This window comes from Sus scrofa, chromosome 14 (genome assembly GCF_054392235.1).
Source record: "Sus scrofa isolate SSC_HxYL_T2T_F1_AM1 chromosome 14, Sscrofa_HxYL_maternal_Yorkshire_Landrace_v2.0, whole genome shotgun sequence".
In the NCBI taxonomy this organism is placed as follows: domain Eukaryota; kingdom Metazoa; phylum Chordata; class Mammalia; order Artiodactyla; family Suidae; genus Sus; species Sus scrofa.
In genome coordinates, this window is record NC_139396.1 from 97,893,592 (window position 1) to 97,912,633 (window position 19,042).

The window sequence follows — 19,042 nt, forward strand, 5'->3', positions numbered from 1 at the left end:
AATGGAAAGATATACCATGCTCATGGGTAGGAAGAATTAATCTTGTTAAGATGATTACACTCCCCAAAGCAATCTTCAGATTCATTGCAATCCTTATCAAAATAGCAATGGCATTTTTGATGGAACTAGAGTAAATAATCCTAAACTTTGTGTGTTTAGGATGACACAAAAGACCTAAACACAAAAGACCTTTAATAGCCAAAAGAATCTTATGAAAGAAGAACAGAGCTGGAGGTATCACACTCCCCGCTTTCAGATTATACTACAAAACTACAGTAATAAAAACAATGTGGTATTGGCACAAAAACAGACACATGGATCAATAGATCAGAATAGAAAGTCCAGAAATTAAACCCACACTTACATGGTCAGTTAATCTATAACAAAAGAAACAAGAATATACAGTGGTAAAAAGACTCTTCAATAAATGTTGAGAAAACTGTACAGCTACATGCCAATCAATGGACTACTTTCTCACACAATATACAAAAATAAACTCAAAATGGATTAAAGACTTAAATGGAAGACCTAAAATTATAAAATTCCTAGAAGAAAGCATAGGCAGTATACTCTTTGACATTGGTCTTGAGAATATTTTTTGTGTATATGTCCTCAGGCAAGGCAAACAGAAGCAAAAATAAACAAATAGACCACATCAAACTAAAAACCTTTTGCACAGAAAGGGGAAATATCAACAAAACAAAAAGGCACCCTGATGAATAGGAGAAGATATCTGCAAATGATATGTTTGATAAAAGGTTAATATCCAAATTATTAAAGAACTCATACAACTCAACATCAAAGAAATAAGCAACACAATTGCAAAATGGGCAAAGGACCCGAGAAGACATTTGTCCAAAGAAGACATACTGATGGCCAACAGAGACATGAAAAGATCTCAATATCACTAATCATCAAGGAAATGCAAATGTCACATCACACCTGTCAGGCTGGCTATTATCAAAAAGAAATAACAAATGTTGGAGAGGATGTGGAGAAAAGAGAATCCTCCTGCGTTATTGGTTGGAATTAAATTGGTACAGCCACTATCGAAAACAGTATGGAGATTCCTCAAAAATAAATAAAATGACCATGTGATTAAGCAGTTCTACTTCAAGGTATTTTTCTGAAGAAAACAAAAACACACTAATTTGAGAAGATATATGCACTTCTATGTTCACTGCAGCATTATTTAAAATAGCCAAGATATGGAAGTGTCCATGGATAGGTGAATGGATAAAGAGGTGATGTGATATATATGTGTGTTTGTGTGTGTGTGTGTGTGTGTGTGTGTGTGTGTGTGTGTATATATATATATATATATATATATATAGTAGCATATTATGCAGTCATGAAAAAGAATGACATCTTGTCATTTGAAACAACATGGATTGACCTTAGGGATCTTAGGGACACCTTGCTGGACTTTATTGTCCTTAGCTATAGAAGAAGGGCATTAATCTGTGTGATTTCTCTGGCTCTTCCAACACTAAAATTCTGGTTATTATATTTCACATTCTTGATGCAGAATAGTACAGAAAGGGGAAAGAAAAGAAACAGATGATGGCAATATCATAAACCACTGGAATCATCTATCATGTAATATCAAGTTCAGTTCTAAGTATCTCTAAGTAAACATCCCAAGTGTGCTTCCTTATTGTACCAGTTCCCTTTCATATTAAGTCCTTAAGAGATATACAGTCCTGTTCATAAAATGATAAATTGTAGAAGAGATTTTATTAATTATTTTGAGCACCAAAATATTAGGAAGTTTTTAAAGCACTTTTAACAATTGGTTAAATAATAAGCATGTGTTATTGTATGACTTTCTGTACCTGATGTTCCAAAGGCTTTTTAAAAAATTTATTGCTTCTTCAACCCCAAGTATCTATTCCCTTTGCACTTCTCTTCTTACTCTGGAAAGTTTCTTGCCTTTCAATTTTTATTTCTAAATCGGTAGTCATGTTTTGTCTCTCGATATTTATATAATTCCCCACAATTTCTAGTTTCTTTGACGTACACTGCTGTAGAGTATTCTTAGATTATTTCTTATTTATTGAAATGAAGATCAAAGCAAAAGATTTTTTATACCAACCAAAATGTCATTTGATGCAATTTACACTTTAAAAGTTTGTCTCTAGAGAACAGTAGTTGACAGCTGTCATTAGCTTGTAAATTCCCTTGTGACTTCACTGCAACCAATTTTGTATATTGTTCAACTTGAGGAACTTAGGTAATTGTTATTCTTTGGTTCCAAAACAAGAACTCTTAACAGTTACATTACAATTTTAGTGTGTGGGAAAGAAAGAGACCTGGGGATTTATTTCAAAATCAGTATTATAATAAAGCTTTGTCAGTTCTGAAATGTGCTATCCATGCAAAAGTTTTTCCAAGCTTTTGTAATTTAATTCCTTTTAAAGGCTTCATAATCTTTAAAGGAAAAAGTTAAACTGAGTGATAAACACCTTCTGTGTTGACTTTATCTGTTATTTTAAAAGTCATCTATAAACCCTTACTATGAAACTGATTTATTAGTGTAGTGAAATCGTCCATACTTTATGTGTTGAAAATTCACAGATTCCTGTTTTTTATTTAAATTCAATGCTGTCTCCTTCTTGAAATCTGTGGTTGAATATGCTCACATATAGAAAGAGGACTGGAGTTCCCATCATGGTGCAGCAGAAACGAATCGAACTACTATCCATGAGGACGCAGGTTTGATCCCTGGCCCCGCTCAGTAGGTTAAGGATCTGGTGTTGCTGTGAGCTGTGATATAATTTGAAGACACAACTAGGATCCTGTGTTGCTGTGGCTGTGACTGTGGCTGGCAGCTGTAGCTCTGTAACTCTGATCTGACCCCTAGCGTGGGAACTTCCATATGCTTCAGGTGCAGTCCTAAAAAGCAAAAAAAAAAAAAAAAAGGAAGAAAGAAAGCAAGAAAGAAGACTGGTTTGGGGATCAGGGAGGAGGGACAACATGTAGACAAGTTAGTTACCTAATTTTATGACCCCATCATCATTAGTGCCTATAGAACACATAGGAATATTTATGTTACTGGCTCTGACTTTAAGGAAACAATGGATTGCTAAGGAAACTTTAAAAAATTAGAAATAAAATAACAAAAATGTCATGTATCTTTAGATATTGGAAACTTTAGATAGTACGTGCTATGTATTAGGTTCATATTGCTATTTTTTGACCTCTTCTTCATTAGGAAACTCAGGCTATCCTTTTGGAAGGGATAAATAGAGATTTCTGACTTTGCTTCTTTTTAGTTTTTATGTAAAAGTTCAAATCATGTATTCATTAATTCAAAGGATAAGCTGCCCTGGGAATTGTTGTCCTGCTATCAACAGCTAGAACACCAGACAAAATAAGTGAAAATACTGTTTTTACACATTGGACAATAGGCAAGACAGAACTATGATCTCTGAGAAAAGCAAAGCAAATGAGATTAACCTTGCATTACTTCAGTTCACAGCATGAGGCTTTAGCTAAATTCTAAACCACAAGGCCAGGCTATAACAACTTCCAAGAAAATAGCAGTTACAAGGAACTGTAAAATCAATAACTCTTAGTGCTCACTCAGGGCCAGAAAATATTTGACTTCCTTGTAGCCAGAGAGGAAAGACATCACTAAATATATGAACATTCAGTAGAGACCCCCAAAAGAACCATAACTTGAAAGAGGGGCCAAATGGGCCCTAGAATAAAGGATTCTCTGTATCTGTCCTAAAAGATGAAAGGATCAAGCTTATATGCAAGTAACTTAACTGTACAGCAAGATCCAGCATTTAGCAATGTGAAAGTCACAATGTCTAACCTCCCATCACAAATTAACTAGGCAGGAGTTCCTGCTGTAGCACAGTGGGCTAAGAATCCAACAGCAGTGGCTCTGGTCACTGCAAAGGCATGGGTTCCATCTCTGGCCCGGCACAGTGAGTTAAAGGATCTGGTGTTGCTAGAACTGCAGTGTATGTCACAGCTGCAGCTCAGATTTAGTCCCTAACCCAGGAACTTCTATATGCCATGTGTGTGGCCATAAAAAAAGAAAAAAAAATTGCTAGTCATATGATGAGGCCAGAGGATGGGGTGGGGGGTGGGGTGAAATCATTCGGTAGAACCAGACCTAGAAATGACAGAGATGATGGAATTAACATACAACAATTTTAAAATAGTTACCATAAATGGGATGCTTATATTCAGGGAGAGAAAAGAAAACATAATATGAAGAAAAATAGAAAATAGAACAATAATCAAATAGAACATCTAGAGATAAAAAATGTATGTTAAAAGGAAAGGATCCAGTGACGTTGAAGTACACAGCAATTGAAACTATCCAAAATGAATCTGAGAAGGGGAAACCCTTGAAATATATTAAAAGAGCTTCAGTGCCCTGTGAGACAGTGCCACATGATCTATCATATAAGTGTGACTGGAATCCCACAAGAGTGGAGACAGAAAAAAATATGAGTAATGGCCAAAATTTTTCTAAACTTTTTTAAAACAGCCCACAGACCTAAGAAATTTAACAGTTCCCAAACAGAATAATCATAAAGAAAGGCACAGAAAGAAACATTATAATCCAATTGCTGAAAACCAAAGATAAAGAGAACATATTAAAAGCAGCCAGGGGAAAAAAAAGACATATTACATACAAAAGATCAAAGATAAAAATGTACAGAAATTTATCATATATTATGCAAACCAGAAGACAGTTCTTTAGAATACTGAAAGGAGGTGAAAAGTCAACATAGAATTTTTTACATAGAAAAAATGTCTTTCAAAAATGATGAAATAAAGACTTCTTCAGACTTATTAAAGCTGACAGATTTTATTGCCAACATATCTGCACCAGTTTAAGGAAGCTCTTGAGGCATAGGGAAAATAATAACAAATGGAAATTTGGATCTATACCAAAAAAGCAAGGAACATCAGCGGGTAAATATATCTAAAATATAAGAGATTTTTTTTCTAATTTTAAAATTTCTTTCAAATATAATCAGTTAAAGTAAAAATAGTGTATTATGTATTTTATAACATGTAGAAATAGAATGTAGAACAATAGCACAATGCAGGGGGAATGGAAGTTTATTATTGTAAGTTCTCTACATTATATCCAAAGTGGTATGATGTTATTTGTCTTTTTTTAGGGCTGCACCTGAGGCATATAGAGGTTTCCAGACTAGGGGTCAAATTGGAACTGTAGCTGCCAGCCTATGCCACAGCCACAGCAATGTGGGACTTGAACTGCGTCTGCGACCTACACCACAGCTCATGGCAATGCTGGATCTTTTAACCCACTGAGCGAGGCCAGGGATCAAACCTGCGTCCTCATGGATACTAGTCAGATTCGTTTCCACTGAGCCACAATGGGAACTCCAGTATGATATTATTTGAAAGTTAACCATGATTAGTTAAAGATATATATTGTAAGCAGGATGTAAGATTAACATGCAGGGAGTACTCGTCTTGGTACAGCGGAAACAAATCCGACTAGGAACCATGAGGTTGCGGGTTCGATCCCTGGCCTCACTCAGTAGGTTGAGGATCCTGCATTGTGGTGAGCTGTGGCATAAGTTGGAGACACGGCTCGGCTCTGGCATTGCAGTAGCTGTGGCATACGCCGGCAGCAACAGCTCTGATTAGACCCTAGCCTGGGAACCTCCATATGCCGCAGATGCGGTCCTAAAAAGAAAAAAAAAAAAAAGACGACAAAAAAAAGATTAACATGAAGAAATCAATCGCATTTTTGTATACTAACAATGAAATATTAGAAAAGGAATGCAAAAATACAATACCTTTTAAAATCACACCCCAAAAAATTAAATACCTGGGAATATACCTGACCAAGGAGGTAAAGGACTTATATGCTGAGAACTATAAAACATTAATCAAGGAAATTAAAGAAGATACAAAGAAATGGAAAGATAGTCCATGGTCCTGGGTCAGAAAGATTAATATTATAAAAATGGCCATACTACCCAAAGCAATCTACAGATTCAATGCAATCCCTATCCAATTACCCATGACATCTTTCACAGAACTAGAACAATACAAAAATTTATATGGAACCACAAAAGACCCAGAATTGCCAAAGCAATCCTGAGGAACAAAAACCAAGCAGGAGGCATAACTCTCCCAGACGTCAGGCAATATTACAAAGCCACAGTCATCAAGACAGTGTGGTACTGGCATCAAAACAGACACACAGACTAATGGAACAGAATAGAGAACCCAGAAATAAACCCAGACACCTACAGTCAATTAATCTTTGACAAAGGAGGCAAAAATATAAAATGGGAAAAAGACAATCTCTTCAGCAAGTGATGATCAGAAAACTGGACAGCCACATGTAAATCAGTGAAACTGGAACAAACCCTCACACCATGCACAGAAATAAACTCCAGATGGCTTAAAGATTTGAACATAAGACAAGACACCATCAAACTCCTAGAAGAGAACATAGGCAAAACATTCTCTGAAAGCAACCTTACAAATGTTTTCTCAGGTCAGTCTCCCAAAGCATCAGAAATAAAAGCAAAAATAAACCAATGGGACCTAATCAAACTGGCAAGCTTTTGCACAGCAAAAACAAAAAAAAAACAAAAAACAAAACAAAAAACAAAACAAAAAACAAAACAAAACAAAACAAAAAAACAACCAATGAAATGGGAGAAAATAGTTTCAAATGATGCCACTGACAAGGGCTTAATCTCTAAAATATACAAACAACTTAAACAATTCAACAGCAAAAAAGTCAACAACCCAATTGAAAAATGGACAAAAGACCTGAATAGACTTTTCTCCAAGGAAGATACACAGATGGCCAACAAGCACATGGAAAAATGCTCAACATCACTGATTATTAGAGAAATGCAAATCAAAACAACTATGAGGTCTCACACCAGTCAGAATGACCATCATTAATAAGTCCACAAATAACAAATGCTGGAGGAGATGTGGAGAAAAGGGAATCTTCCTTCACTGCTGGTGGGAATATAAGCTGGTACAACCACTATGGAGAACAGTATTGAGGCACCTTAGAAATCTATACATAGAACTACAATATGACCCAGCAGTCCCACTCTTGGGCATATATCCAGACAAAACTTTCCTTGAAAGAGACACATGCACTCGTATGTTCATTGCAGCACTATTCACAATAGCCAAGACATGGAAACAACCTAAATGTCCATTGACAGACGATTGTATATATGTGGTATATATACAAAATGGAGTACTACTCAGCTATAAAAAAAAGAACAAAATAATGCCATTTGCAGCAACATGGATGGAATGAGAGACTCTCATACTAAGTGAAATAAGTCAGAAAGAGAAAGACAAATACCATATGGTATCACTTATGTCTGGAATATAATATATGGCACAAATGAAACTTTCCCCAGAAAAGAAACTCATGGACATGGAGGACAGACTTGTGGTTGCCAAGAGGGAGGGGGTGGGAGTAGGAGAGACTGGGAATTTTGGGTTAATAGATACAAACTGTTGCCTTTGGAATGGATAAGCCAGTGGGGTCCTGCTGTACAGCACTGGGAACTATGTCTGGTCACTTGTGATGGAGCATAATAATGTCAGAGAAAAGAATATATACATGTAAAAAAAACTTAACACATACTTTCTGAAAAAAAAAATAGGAGTAGCCCCTGAAAACATGAAAATGTATAGTTAATAAGCCTATAGTAGGGATTAAATATAGTCCTAAAAATACTCAGTAAATCTAAAGGAGTAAAAGGATAGAGGAAAAGTAGAGGAAAGAATAGTAGGGTCAAGAAAAGTAGCAAAATGGCAGAGTTACACACAACCATATTTATAATTTATTAAATGCAATTATATACACACTTTAATTAAAAGATTGTTGGGTACAAGATTATTGGATACAATAGCAATATTCAGCCATATGTTGTCTTCAGAAAACCCACTTTGAATATAAAGACATGGGTAGGTTAAAAGTAAAAGGATAAGAAAAGATATACCACAAAAACAAATGTGAACACAAAGACTTGTAAGTAAATAATCATAAAAGGTTTTTTTCATAGTAGTCCAAAGCTGGAAACTATCCACAGGTCAATCAACAGGTAAATGGATGAACAAATTGTGGTATATCCATGTATAGTAAAATGCAATTCAGCAATAAAAATGAATTGACTACTAATGCCTGCAACAGTGTGGATGAATCTCAAAATCATTATACTGATAAAGAAGCCAGATACAAAAGAGTACATGCTATATGGTTCCAATAGTATAAAAGTCTAAAAAAGCCTAAGTATGATCTGTAGTGACAAAAATCCAGTCATTAGTTGCTCAGAGATTAACTGGAATGGGGATCAAGAAAATGTGGGGGGAAAAAAAAAAAAAGGAGTTCCCGTTGTGGCTCAGTTGTTAACGAATCCGACTAGGAACCATGAGGTTGCGGGTTCAATCCCTGGCCTTGCTCAGTGGGTTAAGGACCTGGCGTTGCCTTGAGCTGTGGTGTATGTCGCAGAAGCAGCTCAGATCCCGCATTGCTGTGGCTCTGTCATAGGCTGGCAGCTACAGCTCTGGTTAGACCCCTAGCCTGGGAACCTCCATATGCCACAGAAGCGGTCCTAGAAATGGCAAAAAAAGAAAAAAAGAAAAAAAGAAAATTTGGGGAGTTTATGGAAATGTTCTTTATCTTGATTATTATGTCACAATTCATCAGATGTTCATTTAAAATAAGAATGTATTTTGTTATTTATAAACTATGCTTCCATAAGGCTTACTTTTAAAATTTAATTCATGAAAAAAATGTAGTATAAGGCTTTTGTATTCAATATAGGCCTTATAACTTACTAGAATAGATATAAGGAAATAAGATGTAAATGACAATAACCATGGAAAGTTTGATGCATCTGGAATCCCCAGAACAATAATCTCCATATGTTTCCTCTCAGCTCTTCAATTTTGAGGGGTATGAATCCTTAGAAACATGTAGAATGCATCTTTTGAGTCTTTTAAAAAAAAAAGGTGATAAACATTATCACTCATCTATAAAGTATGATGCTAAGTGTTTTAAATGGTTTTTTTAATTTATTCCTCACAATAACTTCATCAGTTAGGGATTAAGCCCATTTTATATATGAAAAAGTGAGGCTCATAGAAGTTATGTAATATGCCCAAAGTTATAGTCAGGATTCCATCCCAGGTTTGACTCCAAACCCTGTTTTCTTTTCACAGGCTTGTGCTAACTAATCATTGTTAAATGCTTGGTTGCTTGTGTAAAAAAATCCTAGTTCAAAATTTATTTATTAAAAATTTTGTTTGAAAATGATTTGAAAGGGAGTCATTCTGGCATTTGTTTTAGTGACTAAGACTATAAACAAAGACTGTTGAAGAACAACATAAGGAAGTAAAGAATTCTGTGCTGTACTGTTGTAGAAAATCCTTTCAGTTGTATCGCTTATGATAATGTTTCACCTAATGACTTTTTGTTAGTAAATCCCTAAAGTTGAGTTTTGGCTTCTAGCTAATCTCAGGAAAATGTTCAAGAGAACTTAAAAGGACTTGTTTTTTATATTTCATAATATGTCCATATTGGATAAGAGAATACTTACTTGTCAAGCACCATGGATATAATATTGTACCACAATTGAGTTGACTGTCCATGAGTAAGAGTCTCGCTTATTAGCGTACTTTCAGATGTCATTCCCCAGGGATTCTTGAAATCTGGCTTCTTAGTGTCACCTGCCTCCTACAGGGTATGGAATTTGGCCTAGCAAACTCTGGCTACTCAATAAAATCTTACTAAATAGAATCAGGGTTTATATTCACCAATACTAAGAACTTTACCTCAGATTCCTGGGCAAGCCTCTTTTTGACCCATTTAGAAAATAATCTTTTGCATATTTTCTTTTTTCTGAAAAGTAAGTTGTGTGGTAGATATGATCTTCTGTATAAGCCAGTTACCAGGGTAACCTTCAATTGAAGTTAAAGGGTATATTCTTGATTCTTTTAAAACATTTTAAACCACACAAATAATAATAAGCCCCCATATAAGAACATTAATAATATAGCTTTAACTTGAAATCTAATTATCATATGATTATGGGTCTTTTTCATTTCAGATGTAACAGTGGTGTATCAAAATGGGTTACCTGTGATATCTGTGAGACTACCATCCCGGCGTGAACGCTGCCAGTTTACACTCAAACCCATCTCAGACTCTGTTGGTGTGTTTTTACGACAACTGCAAGAAGAAGATCGGGGAATTGACAGAGTTGCAATCTATTCACCAGGTATTATCACCTTCATTATTAATTCCCACCCAGCCCTCAGTTCCCCCCATCACACACACACACACACACACACACACACACACACACACACACACACACACACCACAGTTGCAAAAGAATCTCATGCTCTAACGTTCCGACACTTTTTTTTTGCTTAGCGAATGTCAGGAGAGTGATTTCTCTCCCTGTTTTCAGAATATGGTAGTTCAGTAGTTCAGTTTTAGCAAGTGTATATACACAAAAAGTCTCATTCAAAAGCACCTCACGTATAATGCCATAGGCAAAGATGGACAGTCGTCACATTTTATACTTTTGAGAACTTTTGTCATTACCTTAGGCATAGAATGAACTTTCCCAGAAGTTGAGCCATCGTCTCTGAAGATTTGAAATATTAGGACTTCTTTTTAGATCTTCTTATGTCTTTCACATAAATGTCTACCAAATGTCTTTAAGACACGTGATTTTAAAATAATATAAAATAAGGCACTAAAAATTTCCCATTTGACATGGCATCCACTTCATGTATTTATTTTTTAAGTGCCTTAGATTTTTCACTTTGAAAAATTTTAAACCTACAGAAAACATAAAAGCCTAGTACAGTAAGTATCTGTTTACCCTTGGATTTATCAGTTGTTACTAATTTGCCATATTTCTATAGTTTTAAGTATTTTAAATTCTCAACTCATAATGTAATTAGTAGACCAGCTTGGTTGCCATACTTTGCTCACCTAACATCTGCCCCTACTGAATTATTGGCAACTAATCAGTAACTATACTGCCAAGTACCATATATTAGAAAACATTGGGTTTTTCACCCAACCAACTTCCATCATAGAAAAATAGATACCCATGCAGCTCTCCCAGTGACCCTAAATTTCCAGCTGACACTAGACATCTGTGTAATTACTTCACTTGTTTACAAAGTTCTGCCAGAAAAGCGTGTGTTAAATCCTCACAGACTTGAGGCCATGAAAACAAAAAGTCTCAGATAACATGAGCTTTGTTTAGCATAGAACTTGGGGATAACGCAAAAAGTTAGCTGAAATTTAAAAGATGTAATTTTTTAAATCTTTTTGATGATGGCTTTTTTTTTTTTTTTTTTTTTTTTTTTTTTTTGTCTTTCTGTCTTTCCTAGGGCGGCATGTGGAGGTTCCCAGGCTAGGGGTCTAATTGGAGCTGTAGCCACCGGCCTACACCAGAGCCACAGCAACACCAGATCCAAGCCACGTCTGCGACCTACACCACAGCTCACGGCAACTCCAGATCCTTAACCCACTGACTGAGGCCAGGGATCAAACCTGCAACCTCATGGTTCCTAGTCGGATTCGTTAACCACTGAGCCATGATGGGAATTCCGGGGATTGCTTTTTTCCTGACCACTCTTGAATAATTGTGGACATATGACAAATTAAAATTTTTACATTTGAATTTTTCACAGATGGCGTACGAGTTGCTGCCTCAACAGGGATAGACCTCCTTCTCCTTGACGACTTTAAGCTGGTCATTAATGACTTAACATATCATGTACGACCACCAAAGAGAGGTAAATAGTAACCTTGATAAAGTAAGAGAAGTGTGAGAAGGGTTTAAGGAAAGGACTTTGTTTTCCCTGGATAAACTTGAGAAACAGACAATATTCAAAGACCATTCCAAGTTTTACATACAGGTAGCACTTGGCTAGTATGTTGACTAAAACATAGACACGAGAATGCTTTATTATTAGCTGTTGTCGCTCTGTTTCACATAAATGAATGTCCTACATAACTTAAACTCCTTCCTGTCATACATGCTAAAAGTCAATATTATTTTAATAACATTATGGGAGAATCTTTTTTAAACAAATTATAGACTTCGCTGCCCTCTTAAACACTTGTAACAGGAATTAACTCCCCCTTTTTTTGACGGCTGAAGGTTGGCAGTCTGAAAGTCAATTATTGTACACTTGGGGACTTCGAACATGTATATGCTTTTATGTGAAAAACTGTGTATTTGCCTCAGGTGCAAATTCTAAGAACACCAAAAAACTCAACAATCAAATATTTCCAGAAACTATTTTTAAAAACCAAAGTTAATACAAAAAATCTATGATAAAATATCAAAAATTTAAATAAAGGAGTTCTCCTGTAGCGCAGCAGGTTAAGGACGCAGCGTTGTCACTGCAGTGGCTTAGGTTGCTGCTGTGACACAGGTTCAATCCCTGGCCCAGGGACCTCTGCATGCCACAGGTGTGGCCAAAAAAAAAAAAAAAAAATTAAATAAAGACAGAGTCAATATAACTGATTTTTCTTTTTACCCTGTGCTCTGATATGGTTCTATATAGTACTAATGCTATTAAATAGCCCTTTAAAATAGCATTTTGAATTGTGTCTTTTTTGGTCATTTTTCTCTCTTTACACTTGATATTCAGTGTCACTTGCTGCTGCTGTTAATTCTCTTCCCATGATCACCACCCCCTCCACCAGCCTCCTAGGACATTTGTTCTCTTCCAGTCTGCTTTTGAGAATCGTGTCCAATGTAGAAAAAGTTCTAAATAAAAACCTAAGTCCTGAATGCCTCCAAAATCTACCTTAAAATGTTTTCTCTTTTCCTCTTAAATGTTGCAAGCTCTTCCTCCCCCCACCCCATATTCCTTTCCTTTCCTGAACTATGCCCCATTCTTTACCACCTCAGTGTTTACTCATCTTTCCTCTAAGAAGCCTTTTCCTTTTCTTCCTAACCTTCTCTTTCCTCGTGTCAAAATTGTCACTGTCAGCTCTTCCACAAAGCCTTTCATGATCTTTTTCTTCTTTCTGTAACTCCCAGCCAACCAGAAGTGATTACTCTCTTCTCTGAATTCTTATTCCTTTTCTCTTAAAATGCTCAGAGGGAAGGCACTGTGATTTTGTATACCCCTTTGACTTAGGTAGTCATTCTATGTTGAGTGAATTAAATGAGTTAAAGTATCCTTTAAATAGTAAGATGTTACTGAATCAGATTTTATTAAGTTGGAATAACTGAACATGTAGGCCAGGAATTGACTGTTAGCCGTACATTGGCTAGATATGCTAATATATTTTTCTTTCCTTTTTTCTTTTTTTTTTCTCTCTCTTTTTAGATGCAGTGTATAGCAACTTGATTTGGGGTCTCAGTTCCCAGACCAGGCTTTGAACCCATACTGTAGCAATGAAAGCACTGAATCCTAATCACTATACCACTAGGGAACTCCCATTAATACATCTCTCTTCTTAATGCACTGATTCTTGGACTAGAAGTTTTCTTCAAAAATAACAGAAGTGAGGCCTTATATTACTCAGTTTTCTTGCTGTGCTTTAATTTGCTCCTTTTTTCCAGCTTTATTGACATACAGTTGACATATAACATTGTGTGAGTTTAAAGTGTACAGTGTGGTGATTTAACACCTTTATATGTTGAGAAATGATTACCACAATAGGATTAATTACTACCTTCATCATCTCACTTAAATGCCATTTCTTTTTGATGAGAACCCTTGATAGCTACTTTCTTAGCTACTTTCAAGTATACATTATGTCTTATTAACTATAAGTCAACATGCTGTACATTAGATCCTCAGAACTAATTCATCTGATGATTGTAAAATTGGTACCCTGTGACCAACATAGAACTACCACGTGATCCAGCAATTCCACTTCGGGGCATATATCCACCCAAAGGAAATGAAATCAGCACCTCAAAGAGATAGCTACACTCCCTATGTTCACTGCATCATTATTCACAATAGGCAAGCTATGGAAACACCTAAGTGTGCATCTACAGATGAATGGATAAAGGAGATGGGGTGTGTGTGTGTGTGTTTGTGTGTGTGTGAGAGAGAGAGAGAGAATTATCTAGAGAACTGGTTCTATTTAGATTTTCTACTGCATTAGTAAAATGTTAAAAGTTGACTAATATATTATTATATAAAATGTATAGGAAAGTAAAGATATGAACTTTCATCTATTATGTTGCCAAATCTAGAGGTATTTTAATCAATGAATAATTCCAACTATCTTATCTAATACTGTCTTTTTAAAACAGAAATGTCATGGGAGTTCCCGTCATGGCTCAATGGTTAACGAATCTGACTAGGAACCATGAGGTTTCGGGTTCGATCCCTGGCCTCGCTCAGTGGGTTAAGGATCCAATGTTGCCGTGAGCTGTGGTGTAGGTTGCAGACATAGCTCAGATCCCGAGTTGCTGTGTGGCTCTGGTGTAGGCTGGCGGCTACAGCTCTGATCAGACCCTTAGCCTGGGAACCTCCATATGCCGTGAGTTCGGCCCTAGAAAAAGGCAAAAAGACCAAAAAAAAAAAAAAAAAAAAGGAATGTAACAACTTAGAATAGATTTACAAGGAGATCCTGCTGAATAGCATTGAGAACTATGTCTAGATACTCATGTTGCAACAGAACAAAGGGTGGGGGAAAAATGTAATTGTAATGTATACATGTAAGGATAACCTGACCCCCTTGCTGTACAGTGGGAAAAAAAAAAAAAAAAAGGAATGTCTTGTCCATTGACATGAAATATGTTTTCCCATCCCTTCACTATCAGTCTACGTGTGTCCTTTGCCCTAAGGTGAGTTTCTGTTTTAGTTTTTTAAATAGGGCTATTCTCAAGGAATATAAAGGTAGAAACTGAAAAGGAAAAAAATTATATTTGATTCTCTGGTAATTAATTTGACAGCCTTACAACTCTTTGCTTATCTATGTCTCCGAACTGTGGGGTATCTGTCTACCTTCCTAGAAGTCAATTAGAATGTAAAGTGTGTAAAGGTTAAAAGGCTCTAATTCATGTGATCATTGTAAAATGAAATGTGAAATTTGGTAAGCTGAATTGCAGCTTTAGTACAGAACTTTAAAAGACCACTTTAATATTTAAATTCAGACATCAAAGCTCTCTCAGCTCTGTTATTATTAGCCAATGAGAGATTATGTCATTGTATACTATTCCTCACAGAATCTTAAATAATAAAGGGTTGAAGTTCATAAATACTTTTCACTCAACTTAAAACATAGTAAAGAAAATCTTTTTTGGAGTTCCCGTCGTGGCTCAGTGGTTAACGAACCCAACTAGTAACCATGAGGTTGCAGGTTCCATCCCTGGCCTTGCTTAGTGGGTTAAGGATCCAGGTTGCCATAGACTGTGGTGTAGGTTGCAGACGCGAGTGCAGCTCTGATTCTGCCCCTAGCCTGGGAACCTCCATATGCCACGGAAGCGGCCCTAAAAAGACAAACAAACAAAAAAACTTATTTGTTTTGGATAAAATATAAGATAGGTTTTCATTTTGTTTCCACATATTATCTTCCTCTCCCTGTTTGAGGAAGATATTGCTGGCATCTCCGTCACCACACTTTTTCAGCTCCATTGAGTAAGAGAACACTTGAATTTCTGTATTTGAGAGGATACTAATCATCCAGATGAGTAAGCATATTCCTCTTCCCCACATTGTAACTGTTTTTAGTGAAAATTCTAAATGGAGAAAAGAAATCGAAGGCACTAGGTTTTGGGTGTTAGATAATCAGAAGAACACTAGGATTTTATGTATGTGTGGAGCAGTTGGAACAAATCTGCTTTTGATTAATAAAAGTTAAAATAGTTGATGAAGGAAAATTTTCCAGAATAGTTTTTTAAGTTTTGACACAATTTTTTTCTACTCATTCCTTACCCCCACCTTCGATTTTACCTTTTCTCTCCTATTTTTCTTTTCCTTGTGGTCAGATAGCATTTTAGAACTAAAAATGATCTATGAATGTAGTACACCAGTAAACCGTAGGTTCACATACTTCACCAGGCACTGAGGTTAGAGAGTTTATTCGTATATGATCTAATGTGGCCACATTTGATGTTAATGTGAGATTGGCAGTCATAAGTATTATAGATACCTCAAGGACTGACAACATTTGTACTTAACCTAATTTGGAGGGAAGAGGCAAGAAAAAACTGAAATGGAACAAGGGGTCAGGTCATTGCAGCAAGGCTAGTTGCAAGTTCTATTGAATTCTTTTGGTTATCATAGCTATTATGATTGGATTCCCCTCTGATCTCTGCAGGATAAGAGGGATAACTATTTTAGCAATTAGATGGTTTAAAATCCTAATCTAATCTAGAATGGAAGGAAGAGTGTGGAAAGGGAGCACAAAAAGCCTTTTATCCCAGTCCATGTTAAAGCAATAATTAACTGCCTTCCTCTTCATCTTGGGGAGGAAAAGAATATACCCTGTATCACTGGCAATTGAACATTTTTGTGCTAAGGAGGATCGTTTTGATTGGCACCAGTAAGCCCTTTTCTCTATTTATCCATCCAGAGGATTTTGGGGGACTTTGCTTCTCTCTTAATGATGTAAATAATTGAGAGAGAAGGTTGAATGGACAAACCAAATGCCAACAATAACGAATACCTTATCAGAGACTCAAATAGCCAGAGTTCTTCCCAAACCACTGTAGATTAAAAAGTCTTTTCAGACTTTTTAATCCCCATTATTTTAACACATCTCCCCATCTTTGTGTACCTTACTATCCTGGCATTGTTGGTATGTGCAGACACATTAATATCTTAATTGCATTTTTAGTGAATCATACCGGAATCATCCAGAAGTGTTTTGTTAGGCCGTTGGCAAATTTACCTTCTCCCTCCCTATAATTTCATCTCCAAATAATGTGGACAGCTTTTTCAGGGTCAAAGGTTTGAGGTTGCACTTTTCCTCCACCATGATAATTCCCTGGAAGCATATTCTCTCTGTCAAGAAAATCTAATAAAGCTGAGTCCCTTCAGTTTTCCAGGGCTTTATGGAAGCCTGATCAGAAAGTAACAACTCTGTGTTCAGCCAGGTCTAGAATTGGACATCTGTGAGTCTGATATCCTATGAATTATCATTTTATAGCCTTTTCATTGCCATTTGAAGGTATGTTGGAGCACATTAAATTTTATTTGTTTTGAATAGATAATACATTCACAACATCAAAGAATGTATGGGAAAATTTTTTCTCATCTCTCTTTCATAGCAACCATTTCTTTTCTTAGCAGCAAGCACTGTTTTTAGCTTCTTGTGTTTCCTATTGGAGATAGTCAGTGCATGCATAACCAAATGTGAAAGCATAATCTTTTTTGCCTTTTAATGCAAATAATACCGTATCATACAGGATTCAATTGGGGAGGCAGAACCATGTGAAAAATCTGGCACAAAAGATTTACTATAGGAGTGAGGCTTTGTGCAGTTGTAGATGAAGGTAAAGAAGTAAGAGTCTAGGAGTTTCCGTTGTGGCAAAGCAGAAACAAATCTAACTAGGAACTTTGAGGTCCCAGATTCGATCCCTGACCTCGCTCAGTGGGTTAAGGATCTGGGGTTGCTGTGAGCTGTGGTGTAGGTTGCAGACTCGGCTTAGATCCTGCGTTGCTGTGGTCGTGGTGTAGGCCAGCAGCTGGAGCTCCTATTAGATCCCTAGCCTGGGAACCTCTATATGCCGAGGGAGTGGCCCTAAAAAGCAAAAAAAAAAAAAAAAAGAAGAAGAAGTAAGAGTAAAAAGAGAACCTTGGGGAGTTACCTGGTGGCCTAGCGGTTAAGGAACCAGCATTGTCACTGCTGTGGCTTGGGTTCGATCCCTGGCCTGGGAACCTCCACATACCATAGGAGCAGCCAAAAAAAGAAAAAAAAAAGGCAAGGGGGAACTTCAGAAAATCAGAGAAAAGTTACTAATTTTGAAGTGACGACACATATGGATGAACCAAAGCTTTCCAGGGAACCTGAAAACTCAGATGCATCCAACTCTTAGGATAAGGAGAATTAGCAAAAACAAGGGCTGACAGAGAAATCCCTAGGACAGTTTTATCAAATAGAAATTTCTGTGATGATGAAAATATTCCATTTCTGCACTGTCCAGTATAGTAGCCATCAGTCACATGTGCCTGTTGAGCCCCTGAAATGTGGCTTGTGTGATTGAGAAACTGAATTTTAAACTTGATTTCATTGTAATTAATTTAAATTTAAATAGCCACTTATGGCAAGCAGTTACTCTTGGAGAGCACAGCTCTGGAAGGCTGCATCTGGTTGTGGGTGTGGATTTGCTGCTAATCATCCCAGGCGGCAGTTGAGAAAAAAGAGCTGGATGCAGAGCAGGGGGGAGCAGGCACACGTTGGCATCTCCAGATACCACCGCATCTATCTCTACTACTAACAACAACCCTCAGAGCATCATGGCTTCTCCTTCATTTCTACCTTCCAAATTCCCATTCAAATTCTTCTTTTGGTTAACTCTAATTCCATACAGGGAATTTTGGGGAACTTGGGATATTTTGGGAAAGACAATTCCAGTTAAGCTAGATGACAAGGTATAAAACCACCAAACTGCTTTTCTTACCTAATAGTGTATTCTAAAGATCTTAACATACTAGTACATAAAGAATGCCTCAGTCATTCCCACAGCTGCTGTTTATTACATTGTATGAATATGTGTCACCATTCACTTAACTGCATATTTTATAATTTATCAATAGGCTTTGATGTTGTTCTCATTTTTTGCTATAGTATATAGTGCAGCATTGAATAGTTTTGAATGTGTGCCACTTAGAAAGCATATGAGTGTGTGTATAGGAAAAATACCTAGAAGTGAAGGTGCTGTGTGTCAAAGTGCATGTGGATCAAAAACTTAAATTTTAAAGAAGGAAAAAAAAAGATTTAAAATCATGAAAAAAGTCAAAAGAAATATTTTTACAACCTTGGAGTGAGAAATATCTACCTATGACATAAAACAGAAAAGAAGCCATTAAAAAA

At 36.4% G+C, this 19,042-nt stretch overlaps 1 protein-coding gene and 1 long non-coding RNA gene across 4 annotated transcripts in view; one reads left to right on the forward strand and one right to left on the reverse strand.

Moving 5' to 3' along the window:
* LOC146396882 (uncharacterized) overlaps positions 1 to 13,464 on the reverse strand; it is a 69,987-nt gene extending 56,523 nt beyond the window's left edge. Inside the window, exon 1 of the long non-coding RNA XR_014828139.1 lies at positions 11,550 to 13,464. This is a non-coding gene — a long non-coding RNA (uncharacterized LOC146396882). The remainder of the gene's footprint in view (positions 1 to 11,549) is intronic.
* Positions 1 to 19,042, forward strand: part of MCU (mitochondrial calcium uniporter) — a 202,937-nt gene that overhangs the window by 172,283 nt on the left and 11,612 nt on the right. For all 3 annotated transcript variants that reach the window (XM_001925826.7, XM_021073096.2, XM_084997345.1), the window contains exons 3-4: positions 10,107 to 10,277; positions 11,716 to 11,820. In XM_001925826.7, coding sequence (XP_001925861.1) covers positions 10,107 to 10,277; positions 11,716 to 11,820 — 276 coding nt within the window. The remainder of the gene's footprint in view (positions 1 to 10,106; positions 10,278 to 11,715; positions 11,821 to 19,042) is intronic.